At 36.3% G+C, this 13,643-nt stretch overlaps 1 protein-coding gene across 1 annotated transcript in view; it reads right to left on the bottom strand.

The window, feature by feature from the left end:
- The window catches only part of PGAP1 (post-GPI attachment to proteins inositol deacylase 1), an 84,499-nt gene extending 71,450 nt beyond the window's left edge, over positions 1–13,049 (bottom strand). The window contains 5 exon segments of the mRNA XM_043995330.1: positions 52–104; positions 6,563–6,720; positions 8,775–8,946; positions 10,158–10,333; positions 12,896–13,049. Coding sequence (XP_043851265.1) covers positions 52–104; positions 6,563–6,720; positions 8,775–8,901 — 338 coding nt within the window. The 5' untranslated portion in view covers positions 8,902–8,946; positions 10,158–10,333; positions 12,896–13,049.
- Positions 13,050–13,643: the final 594 nt, after the last annotated feature.

The following is a 13,643-nucleotide window of genomic DNA, read 5'->3' as shown; positions in this document are numbered from 1 at the left end:
ATATGAATGGCTAAAATGACAGCTGTCTTATTAATTATAGATCTTACTCACCAAACTATAGAGAGATGATCTGTTGAAGCCCAAGTTCTAGGTACTGCTGAGCTCTAAAGGAAGATAAAAAAATAAACTCAGACTTTAAAAAAACACATTTTCAGATTCTCCAAAATGTGTTTTACAAGCAAACATTTATACACATAAGTGGCAGATTCATGGTACTCTACAATGCTTGTCCATTCTAAAATAACAACAGTCTTCCCAAAAGAGAACATCAGATCTTAGATTAAGAGCTGGAAGAGACATGAAGGATCATGGAATCCAACCTCCCTCATTTTGGAGATGAGGAAACTGACGTCTAGAGAAGTTAAATAACTTGTCTAAGGTCCTAGAGGTGAGATCAGAGGTGGGACTCCAAACAAGAGCCTCTGAAGCTAAATCCAGTATTCTTCCCACTGCGCCAGAAAGGAAAAAATATGACTTAACAGTATTAGAGCATTTCAAAAATCTACCTAACCCTTATTACTGTGATGCTCAATGATTCTTTTTTCCTAAGATATCAAAGGTTCTATAAAGCACTACTTACTAAAGTTAATGGCTACTAGAAATGATCTCTGACATGTCTTTAGCAAAAAAATCAATTTAGTATCACCTAAAGCATCATGGATATAACTGACATTCAAAGTACAGGATTTCAAAAATATAAAGAAAGCTAAAATTACTACAGAAGGGCATAGTGGAGAACAGCAGGTCAGATTATCTGATAGGCTCTAAGTTGGCAACATAATCAATCTGTCCAAATGGTGTCACTAAATCTAGAAAATGGAAATGCCTTCAAAATGTTTCCACACAATATCCTAACAGTCCTCTCCTTTGAGAAGCTGGGTGAACCATCATGGTGAATGATAAGGTGACTTTCTGCAATATTCTATTCCATATTCTAGGTTTGTGCCTGGTACAACATAAGCCAATCATGTTCATTTGGAAATTAGATTTTAACAGCATCTCCCTTAGCACCTTAGCACACTCATCACTGGTTCTGACTCAATTCCTTAAGAAAGAATTCAAAGAGTACTTCCCATGCAGAAAAACATAGGCTTACTAAAAGTGAGTCATATCAAAGAATATAATTAGATTGTGACAAATGATTCAAGTGAAGAAACAGCACAAAAGGTTGGGAAGCAGGAGGAATCTTCATCAACCGCCTACTCTGTATTATTGTCAATAGTACTTTCAGAATTACAGTGAACTTTGCCCTGGCCATTATCTCTGAGATTCAACAAAGAGAGACATATAGGGAATATGCAAAAACTCTACATTTTGTTCATAAATGTAAGCATCTGGCATTATCTTTTTGTGTGTATGTGTGTGAGGCAATTGGGGTTAAGTGACTTGCCCAGGGTCACATAGCTAGTAAGTGTCAAGTGTCTGAGGCCGAACCTGAACTCAAGTCCTGATTCCAGGGCTGTTGCTCTATCCACTGTGCCACCCAGGTACCCCGTGGAATTATCTTTAAGCCTTAACCTACCAGCTACTAAATAAATTTGCATAATTGAATTAAGTTAATCAAGTTATAAAGATTATATCAGATGTTCATTTCAGACCTTGATGACAAATGTGATAAAAACTCCCTGATCATCTCTATGAAATGTTGACACATGCCTCTTTCCCACTTACAACTCTAGCTCTGAGAATAGTAATCAAAAAACCCCACCATTTTAGTATTTTTTCTTAATCTTTCCATATTAGAATGTAAGCTCCCTGTGGGCATGGATTATCTTGCTTGCTTGTATGTTCATCACTTATGGCAATACCTGGAACATGGTAAGGGCTTCAGAAAAGTTTTTTTTTTTCATTTATTTATTCATTCAAATAGCCATCATAAAGTAAATAAGGCAAGTATTCCAAAGTGATAGCAGGGAAATAACATAAAACATGTAAGAATGGCTGCCATAATACTGGTTTCTGATGAGAGGTGGCATGGTATAATTCCACTGAATGTAGAGTTTAGAAGAGATCTGAGTTCAAATTTAGTATCTTCTGGGATCATGGGCAATACCTTTTCTGGATTCATTTCCTTAACTGTAAAATAGAGATATTAAGACCTGTATCTATTATCTCACAGAATTGATACAAGGAGCAAATAAGATAATGTATATAAAATACTTTGTAAATGTTAACACATTATAAAATGTCAGTTCTCATTGTTTTAGAGTTCAAAAGCTGTCAATGTCATCCAGAATCCATTAGGCAGTCCTTATTTATTAGGAGTTGTCATATATTTGGTGATTATTCCAGAAATAAATATTCATGGGAACATACAAAAGGTGACAGGTCATTTCTCTTAACTAGCACAGCAGTTTATCACACCAGCTTGTTTTTGGAAAACTCACAGAGAGAAAAAAACATTCATAAAAAAGAGAACTAAAAGTTCTCATACAGAACACATTTGGCAACTGGTACAATAACAGAAAAAGGAAAGAGATGAATTAGGAATCCTAGATAAAAATGATCTTTTAAGGTGCTATCTGTAAAATGCGCTCCAACACAGAATTGACCTCCAGACTAAGACAAAGGTTTACAAAGCTAAAGTTGTTTCTAACTTATTCTCTGCCTAAGATATTTGGATTTGTTACAAAGGACACATTCAGTTGAGGAGTTGTTGGAGAGGGTACTGACTGCTCCACACCAAAGTATACAGACAAACCAGACTGGAAAATTTATATACTGGTAATTCCTTATTTGTCGGTGGATGAAAAATCCAATTTGTAAGAAGTTGATTACTTAGAACTCATAATTCAAAAATTACCAAATGACTTCTTAAAATCAGAGCTAATGATCAATCTTAAATTCTTGACTTCTTTGTAGCACTTGACACTGCTGACCACCCTCTTCTCTTGCAGACTCTTTCTTCTGTCACTGGCAACCTGATAGTCTCCTGGCTACAGACTCCTCCTACAGGTCTGACCTTCTCAGTTTCTTTTGCTACTTCATCATCTTCATCATTCCTAACTGTGGGTATATCCTAAGGCTCTGTCCTGGCACTACTTCTGTTTTCTCTTTGTTATCTTTTGAAGGCTTAATCAGTTCCCATGGGTTTAATGAATTATCTCTACTATTTAATTTTCTCTATATACCCATCTATCCCTAGCCCTCCTACTGATCTTCAGTCCTGCATCATCAACTGTCTAATGGACAATATCAACAAGTATTACAAATTCAACATGTTTAGGAGACAGTATGGCATAGTGGACAGGACCTAGGGTCAAGGAGACCTGACTTCCCATTCAGAAGAGTCTTCCAACTTAAAACACCTAAAAGCTGTATGAACCTGGGTAAGTCAACTTAACTTCCTTCTCTCAGTTTCATTCACCTTTAAAAAAATGAATGTGTTGAACTAAAGGACCTCTGTGGTCCCTTCTAGCTCTAGCACTATGATTCTATGGTTTTGAATTAAAGAACAGAAAGGAGTAAGAAGTAAGGGACAAGTAAAGGAAAGAACAGTTGGAGGGTAGAGTGAGACTATGATACAACCAGCACATTGGGAATAATATTGAGGGTCTGGGGAGAAAGCAAAGAAGACAAGCACAATCTCAAAGGTTTTACCCTCCCCTTTTTACTAACCAATCAATTCTACCACAAAAAATCAAAAAGAATCAGGGGCTTAATGGGAAAAGGAAGGTCCCAGGTAGTAGTAGCTTGTGGAGAGAAAAGGGTAATTCCTATAGTTAGTAGTCCATTTACTCTAGAGGATGAACTTAAATCAGAGTACAGAAATTGAGGATTTTATCTAATTTGAGTGGCTCTCTTCTTATTAGATATGGTTTCATCTGGGTAATGACATGGAGTTCAGGAAAGCATAAGAAAAAGTCCTGGTAGATGTATGTGGGCTTGTTGATTCAGGTGAATGTTAAAGAGAACAATCAAAAGGAGAATGGATATACAAAAATTGAGCTAAGAGTTTAATCTCTCCATGGAATATTTATGCCAAGGAAAGTGAATAAAAGAAAACAGAATTTTTGAGGATAAATATGTGGTCCAATGGGAACTAATACTGGAAAGTGATAGAAATAGATGGTAATACCATGTTTTTGTTCCTTGGGCACCAGACATTTTGTTTCTCTATTTTTCATATATTTTCCTTCATCTCCTTGCCAGCTGCCATGTACTTGAACCAAAAACCAAGCCTTGGAGGATTTAGCCTTTTCATCTCCAAAACTCCTGACATGGGGCCAAGTTGTTCTGGAATCCAGCCATGCTTCATTTCATTCCCTAGACTTCTCTTCACCAGCCACATACTGCCACAAAATTATCCTCCCCCAAACTCACCCTTTCTAGTTTTGGAACTATTATCAAATCAACTCTGTCACTCTTCCAGAAAGTGTGTGTCAATCTACCATCCCATGGCTCTACATCATCCCTGTAACTTTGTAAACCAAAATATTCTTCCTTGGCCACCAGTGCCCTGTGTGGATTGTCTCTGCCTATTAGAGTATCAATTCCTTGAGATGAGGTATTGTTTCTGCTTTTTTGTTTATATCTCTATCCCTTAGCATAGTGTTTGACACATAATAAGCACTTCATATATATTTTTCCATTCTTCCGATGATTAATACTATTCTTTCTCAAAATTTAACTACTATGCATATCCACCAACACAATCATGCAATTTTTCTGCATCTCATCCTATTAAAGTTGTTGCATTAGTGTTTTGGTGTCTTTAAATAATTTGTATTAGTAAAAGTTTTGCTTCACATAGTGTGAATCCACTTGTCAAGGGACCAGGTGGCTAAGTAAACTGGCCAAAATTAAATGAAATCAGTTAAGAGGACTGATTCGTAAAGGGGTAAAATGAGATGTCAGAGATTAGTCCCCAAGTTGACAAGAGATTAGGTATCTGTCTGGAGAGTATAGAATGAGAAAATTTTAAAATCTGTCTCCAGTTAAACTCAGAGATATACAAGGAATAGACATACAAATAAGGATCTGTCCTTAAATATGCAAGAAGCCAGAGAATTATCAATGATGGACAGAAGACGAAGGATCTAAGCTGAGTGGACAGGAGACCTTGAAGGCTAACCAGGGGATTAAGAAAGCTAACCTTTATAATATTCATTACAGTTGTATTGAACAAAATATAGATCAAGTTCAACATTTTGGCACTGCAAGAAATCTATATCAGTTGTATTTACTGTGTTCAGACCATCAACTACATAGTGAATCAAGAAGTTATGGTCATAAACGAAGAGATCCATTAACCTGAAAGTTATGTTAAATTCACTCAGGACAAGCTATTTGTCCTACTTAAAACCCAAATATCTGATGACTTAGCAAGAAAGGATAATTTGTAAATTTACTAATAAGGATCCTGAATACATTTCTATTATCAAAACTAATCATTTACTTATTAATACTTGCATAACTTCATTAAGGTCTGGTGTCTGTGAGAAAATGATGTATGAATTTTCACTGGTAAATTTTTTTTATGTGTCATGCAGTTCACAACAGAGACAAAGCTCAGTCAATATGTTCCTGACAACTATCATAAAAAAGTAGGTCTTATTAAATATAACAAATGATTCTAATGCCTCTGCGAATATAAAAATTATTTGTTCATAAATATTCCAAGAGATTTTCTGTTATGGGGAGTAGCCCTTTTTAAATTATTAGTTATATTTTTCAAATCATCTTTAACACTAACAGAGATGCCATAAATATATTCAAGGCTACTGTTTAAGCAATAGGGAGAATTACATATCATCTGCCATCATCACCTCTGCCTAGATTATGTCAAATCTCGTAATTGGTCTCCCTGCCTCAAGTCACTCTCTACTGTAGTACTCCTTCACATAGCTGCCAAAGTGATTTTTCCTAAGTATGGATTTGACCATCTCATTCCTCTACTTAACGAACTCCAATAGCTCGTATTACCCCTAAGATAAAAATATAAACTTCTGTGTTTAGCTTTTAAAGCCCCAATCTAATATTCCAGCTTCAATGGACATTATCCTCCCAAACCTTACAATCCAGGTAAACTGGTCTTCTATTTACTCTTCACATAAGGTATTCGATTTTCCATTCTCTTGCCTGTGATTAATAGGCACTCACTACATGTTTATTGATTGACTGATGCCCCTGCTATGGTTATCTCCATGAATAAAGTACAATCCATCCACGTCTCTGACTACTTTTCCCTCTTCCCATGGAATTCCTCTCTTCCTTCAAGATGCATCTCAAGCACCAGCCTTCTAAACGAAGCCTTTCCTAATCCCCACAATTGCTGGTATCTTCCCTTCTTTATGCTTACATGTATTTATTCTCTTTATATCCTATATGTACATATATATGTATATGTGTGTGTGTGTGTATAATTATTGTCTTGCTGATTAGAAGGAAAGTTCCTTGAGAGGAAGGATTGGTTTATTCTTTGTATTTTATTCCCAGTGATGGGCACATATTAAAGCTTGCTGACTGGCTACATATTATTCCCTCCTATTCCTTCCTGCCATCAGGAAGAAACTCAGTAAAGCCTAGGATAAAAAAACCCCAAATCAACAAAATTGATTACCACAACAGATAGAGTCTTGGTCTGATGACTTAGTTTTGTTAGGTAAGTCAGTCCTGATCGAACTTGATAATCTCGGAACCCTCCAGCTACAGAGAGGGTGATTAGCTTTAAGTCCTGAGCGTTCAGAATCCAATAATTGTTTACTGTTTTGTAAAAATCTGAAAGAAAAAAATTAATAAAGTAGTGACTTAAATATGTTATAGAACAATAACTTTTCTATAATGCCTATGATTAAACTGAAAATTCAAATAGATTAGTAGTCAACAATGTATAATTCCTATTGTCTTGCCTTAAAAATTAATAGAAACCTAACAAAAATATTGTCATCTATTTTCATTTTGCCAGTAGGTCAGGGTACAAACACCAGTAGTTAGGCTAGTAAAAATATAAGGAAAAAATAATATCCACAAATTTAATCTCATCTGGCACCTCAATATTCACAGAAGCAACATTAAAGATAATGGTCTATGCATCTCATCTAAATGATAGTTAATCAATGAGAAATATACTTTATTAGGGAATGTTGGGCCTCAAGTTCATCAAAATCAAGATTAGGTCCTACCTTCACAGAAAAACTCTAAGACTTCATGCCCTGTGTAGTGTCCCTCTGTTTTATTCGGGCCTTAACATTCTGTAGTATGATCAGTCTTAACACCAAGCCTTTTAAATGCTCTCATTCAAACTATGTCACTGAGTTCTAGTCCTAGTAATATACTACACAGATGGATAACTCAGCCTTAAATCATCTCTAACCTGACTGATGATTTGCCGTGAAAACCATTAAAAGCAGTGCAGCAACCACACAACAAAAATGTTTCCTTACTGAAAAGTTGATAAAGGATAAGTACAAGTAGGGAGAAAGGATAAGCCAAAATTGATTCTGAAGACTGCTGAGTCAGATTCTCTTATAGTATAAATTTACTTCTTTTGGTAATTAACAATAGTCACTTTAATGATATTATAATCACTGCATTATTTCAGACTCCCAGAGAATTCCATTCAACAAATTATTACATTTGTAACATGATAGTATAATAGTGGTCAGAAAGGCAAAAAATAAAAATGAACGTATGGTCATCTCTGAATTTTTATCATGACATTAATACACATATATTATTTGCTTACCCTATGTGCCAACCAGTAGAGGTTTAAATAGAAAAACTGAGATAGTACCTGATCTTTTTTGTTTTTTTTTAGTGAGGCAATTGGGGTTAAGTGACTTGCCCAGGGTCACACAGGTAATAAGTGTTAAGTGTCTGAGGTTGGATTTGAACTCAGGTACTCCTGACTCCAGGGCCAGTGCTCTAGCCACTGCGCCACCTAGCTGCCCCGATAGTACCTGATCTTAAAGAGCTCATACTAGAATCTCTTTTGTATTTATGGAATGAGGAAAATAAAATTTTATTTCCAAAACAAACGTATTCACACATCTAATCCTCTGCAAAGCATCACGCATTCTATTTAGTATAAGATTGGGATAGCAAGAGTTGAGGTTTTCTTTTTTTTAAATTGTCATATTCCAAAAATAAGATCCACTTCATTAAAAAGCTTATGTTTATTCTATGACACATTTGGTTCCAAAATTCCTCAGAATATAGTGTGCAGATTATTATCTATATTTCCACTTTTTATCTGAATTACATATGACAATTCAAATCAGTACAAATCAATTAGGTCTATTTAACAATTAACAACTTTTGGGGCGGCTAGGTGGCGCAATGGATAGAGCACCGGCCCTGGAGTCAGGAGTACCTGAGTTCAAATCCAGCCTCAGACACTTAACACTTACTAGCTGTGTGACCTTGGGCAAGTCACTTAACCCCAATTGCCTCACTAAAAAAAAGAAAAAGAAAAAGAAAAAGAAAAACAATTAACAACTTTGGGGCACGTAGGTGGCACAGTAGATAAAGCACCAGCCCTGGATTCAGGAGGACCTGAGTTCAAATCCAGCTTCAGACACTTGACACTTACTAGCTGTGTGACCCTGGGAAAGTCACTTAACCCCCATTGCCCAGCAAAAACAAAACAAAACAAAACAAAACAATTAGCAACTTTGAGAAATGCTCATTCTGTACTCTTACTGCTGAAATAAACAAAAGTTTGTTTTGTATGTTTTGGTTCATAACACATATTTCCTGAGATACATAATCTAAATAAATTAGCAATCAATAACTTATATCTGTAAGTTGAGAACTTTTATTCAAATACTTACCATTGAGATAGCCATCTAATGACATTACAGGTGCGGTATGAGGTGTAGCTTGGGTAACTAGAAGATTAATCAGGTCTGGCTTAAAATTCTTTATTGTAAGCAATGCTCTTGCAACAAGGCCACCCATGGAATGACCAACAATTGCAACACTTTTTGGTGCAAAATCCTGTCCCTGTGAACAATTTTAAAAGTGTAAATGTAGTATAAATAAAGCTTAGCACCTTTGAAAACATCAGTTTAAAGGGGACAGGGACTAGACCTGTAATGTTATTTTTACATGAAATGCTCAAGCAAGGAAACTTCCTCTACTGATGCAAGTCTGTACTTCATCTGCTATTATTATAAATAAATGCTCTGTCACTTGTTTATTCATTCATTCAATTTATTCATTATTCCCCAATTTCCCATGCTGCTTTTTTCATATTGTTCCCACTCTATCCAAATCCTACACATTCAAAACTTATCTAATGTCCCAATTCTATGGTACTCATGTTTGGCTCTAGCTACCTATAATTTTCGTCTCAAATTTAACCTACTGTCTATACTACAAAATTATTAGATACTGTCTTATTCTCTGCATAGTATACGTATATAGTATGAATACTATAAAGTAATGAAACTAATTTTCAGATGTATGAAAAGTCAATTATTATATAGCCACAACATTTATGTCTTATTTCCTGTATTAAGTTATATATGCCTTACATGCAAGGTCTGTATCTTATGTATGTTTCTTTAGTTACTTACTAGAGACTCAAATATTTATTACTAAATGTGGCTGAAGCCTAAATTTTGTTACCATATACATAAGCAACTTGCTATGTGATCATAGGTAAATGGACAATATGCTTATCTTTAAAATGAAGAAGAAGTTAGAGGACTTTAAACTTGCATGACTTGGGGCAGCTAGGTGGCACAGTGGATAGAGCACCAACCCTGGAGTCAGGAGGACCTGAGTTCAAATACGGCCTCAGACACTTAACACTTACTAGCTGTGTGACCCTAGGCAAGTCACTTACCCCAATTGCCTCACCAAAAAATAAAATAAAATAAAATAAAGATTACTACCAGATACTACATAAGCATAATTAATTACTAGAAATTGCATGTCTTAGTAATACTGTTAACTGCTAATTTTCTAAAATCCCCATCTCCAAAAATATTCAAGTTCATCACAAGAAATCTTAGTGAATTCTGAATTTAAGAAACCACAGTTGAGTACACAGACACACATGCACGCATGCACACACAAAATTTTTAAAAACTTTCATGAATTTAATAACTTTGAAACAAATGATACCTCAAAGTGAAAAAACCCATAAACTAAGTAACATATACTGATTTATAAAGAAAAAGGAAGGTGAAGATCTGCTAACATCTTACCTCATATAGTTTAAGGATTATTTTAATGCATTCATGAACAAATTTTGTTTGCTTCTTAAGACTTCCACCATATAGTGCCACCAGCTCTTCATTGAAGTTTATACTAAAGAAATCAAAATGGTACTTGAAGTCAATGTCTTCTGCTTTTCTAAGTGCTATAGAGCCAAGAGAACGCACTGAAATGGAAAAGGGGGGAGGGAGTTATTTTAAGGAAGTCCAAAATAATTTTGATAAATACTACTACAATACCAAGTCTTTTTCTTCAAATAATGACTTGCCCACTAGGTCCTAAACATAAACAGCATATTTCATAATGGTAGCAAGCAACCACCAAAATGGAATGCCTTTATTCTAGCAGCACTGTCCTCTCTATTCAGAAAAATTACTCCCAGTTTATAACTGAGGGTGAAAAGTGAGTTGGTCACTCCAGTAGCCACATAGTGGCATAGAAACTAATTAAGTGATACATAAATTCATCATCCCCAAAGTGCCCAATGGAGTGGTTCGGTGTCATATAGTAACACAGAGATGTTCCTAGATTCTCTTTGTCTCTGACAATGGAATATAAGTTCTAGAATATCCTATATAAGGTTGAGAGGCTTTAACCAAAGCCTCCACCACAAAATCGATATCCCTAAGGCACCTATAACATTTTCTTACTACCTATCAGATAAAGTTCATATTCACCATCCTGGTATTCAAAGCCTTCTATACCCTTACTTTATCCAACTTCACAGGGTTGTTGTGAGGATCAAAGGAGATAATATTTATAAAGTACTTTGCAAACTTTAAAGCACTATATAGCTATCACCACCACCACCACCATCTTCTTCTTCTTCTTTACCTTCCCATCAACACCAACCTCAGTTCTAGTTAGTCTATCCTCTTTAATATTTCCTAACACAATATGCCCATTCCTTCCTTCCAGAATCATCTGGAGTCTATCAACTCCAACCTGTACTTAAATAAGAATCCCCTATATGACACATGCATGTTAAGCGGTCACACAGCCTTTAGTTAAAAACTTCCACTGAAGGAAAAGTCTCTGCTTCAAGAAGAAGCCCATTCTGCTTTTGGATAGCTCTATGTTCATGGAATAGGTGTGGACACATACAGCTGCTTCACCTGCAATACTTGTCCTGATCTTCACCACCTATCCAAATCCTTCCCATTCCATGTCCCATTGTGCTAAATGAAACCTTTCCTGAAAACTCTAGCTCACAAAAATCCTTCCCCTTTTTGACTTCCTATAGAAATTAGTGTCTATGTACTACATATTTTATCCCATAATTACATTCTTCAGTCCTATTCCCTACTTCTAAAGTAAACACTGCCTTAACTAGATTGTAAATTCTTCGAAGGCAGGATGCTACATACTTACTTTATAGCTTCCCTACTCCCAAAGCTAACATGATACTAATCATATTGTTGGGATAAAAAGGGAGCCAGGATGGTGGAGGAAAATTAGTGACTTGCCTGAGTTCTCCCCAAGACCCCTCCAAATACCTTCAAATAATGCTATAAAACAATCCCTGAAGTAGCAGAACCCACAAAAAGGCTGGGTGAAATAATTTTCCAGCCAAAAACAACTTAGGTAGGCAGGAAAGGCAGGCCCAGCACAGGCTGTGCCACTGCAGACCCAACCCCAGAGCAGCCCCAGTTCCAGAAAAACCAAGCCTCAGGAGCCTCTGAATCAGCAGGGGCAGCAATTGCTTCTGAAACTCAGCCCACAGAGGGTAAGGAGGTGGAACAATTGGCCAGAAGGAGATTACAGGGATCTCTTTGCTAGCACTGAGGCAGGACTCTGTTGTTTTGTCCATACTTGGATCCGGGAGGTGGTGGTCCCAGGTGGGGGAGGAGCACAAGCACACAAGAGCTTGCAGCCACAGTGTAACAGAATTCTGATCATAGTTCCAGAGCAGAAAAGCAGGCCTGTGGTTGCTTGCTGACCAGAGCACAAGCCAGGGGAGTAGTAAACATACCTCTCCAGCTGTACAAACCCCCCAAAGCTTGGGACAGTACACCCTCAACCCTGGAAGCAGTGCCCCACTTTAACACAGAGTTAAAAGTCAAGAAATAGGCTGAGAAAATGAACAAACAGAAAAAAATGCTGACCCTAGAAAGCTTCTATGGTGACAAGAAAGATCAAAATACACCCTCAGAAGAAGATTAAAAAGTCAAAGCTCCTACATTCAGAGCTTCCAAGAAAAATATTAATTGGTCTCAGGCTACATAAGACAGCTTGGTAGAGGAGACCCAAAAAAATGCTGAAGAAAATAACATCTTAAAAAAACAGACTAGGCCAAACATTAAAAGAGGTATAAAAAGTCAATGAGGAAAAGAACTCCTTGAAAAGCTGAATTAGCCAAATGGAAAAGGAAGTACAAAAGCTCTCTGAAGAAAATAACTCCTTAAAAGTTAGGATTGAGGGGCAGCTAGATGGTGCAGTGGATAGAGCACTGGCCCTGGATCCAGGAGTACCCGAGTTCAAAATCTGGCCTCAGACACTTAACACTTACTAGCTGTGTGACCCTGGGCAAGTCACTTAACCCCAATTGCCTTACTAAAAAAAAAAAAGTTAGGATTGAACAAATGGAAGCTAATGACTTTATAAGAAATCAAGAAACAATAAAGCAAAAGCAAAAGAATGAAAAAATGGAAGGCAAGTGAAATATCTAACTGGCATAAAAGACTCTTTTTATACAATATTTTTCAAAGTTCACTTATAACAGTCTTACCTTGTTTATAACTTCCAGCATTACCAGGAAGAAAAAGAACTGGAATCCCTGACAACAAAAGATTTTTGTTTTCTTGGGCATAGCTCCCTTCTCCATATAAATACAGCTCATAAGTTGGATACTGTCTGGTTAGTTTGTTTGGAAGGTTTATTTTCTGTGGAAAGAAAAATTTTAACCAAATCTTTAACTTTTCTAAAGAATTCAAGTTATTGAATACTTAGAAAATCCACTAACTACCACAGCAAAGCACTAATAGAATCAAGTAGGGTAAATTAAACATATTAATAAAATCAATAAAATAATGCATCTCTGATCCTTTCTTCCCTTTCTGAAGTGTTATTCATGTACCCAACTGCTCATCAAAACATATATTGCAGGGGCAGCTAGGTGGCACAGTGGATAGACCACCGGCCCTGGAGTCAGGAGTACCTGAGTTCAAATCCAACCTCAGACACTTAACACTTATTACCTGTGTGACCCTGGGCAAGTCACTTAACCCCACTTGCCTCACTAAAAAAACAAAAACAAAAACCAAAACCCATATATTGCATCTGCTACCTAATTCAAAGAAAAACTAATTATTTTTAATAGTGCATATTTATGACCTCTCTACTTCCCATACCTTGTCTTATAGCTCAGCAAATATATTTTAACACTGTAGCCATGCTTTGTGAGAAAATCCTGGTTTTTTTAATAAACGTTTTTATTTCAAGTTTTGAGCTCCAAATTCTATCCCTCCTTCCCTCCC

This window comes from Dromiciops gliroides, chromosome 3 (genome assembly GCF_019393635.1).
Source record: "Dromiciops gliroides isolate mDroGli1 chromosome 3, mDroGli1.pri, whole genome shotgun sequence".
NCBI lineage: Eukaryota > Metazoa > Chordata > Mammalia > Microbiotheria > Microbiotheriidae > Dromiciops > Dromiciops gliroides.
This window is presented reverse-complemented; position numbering and strand designations above follow the sequence as displayed.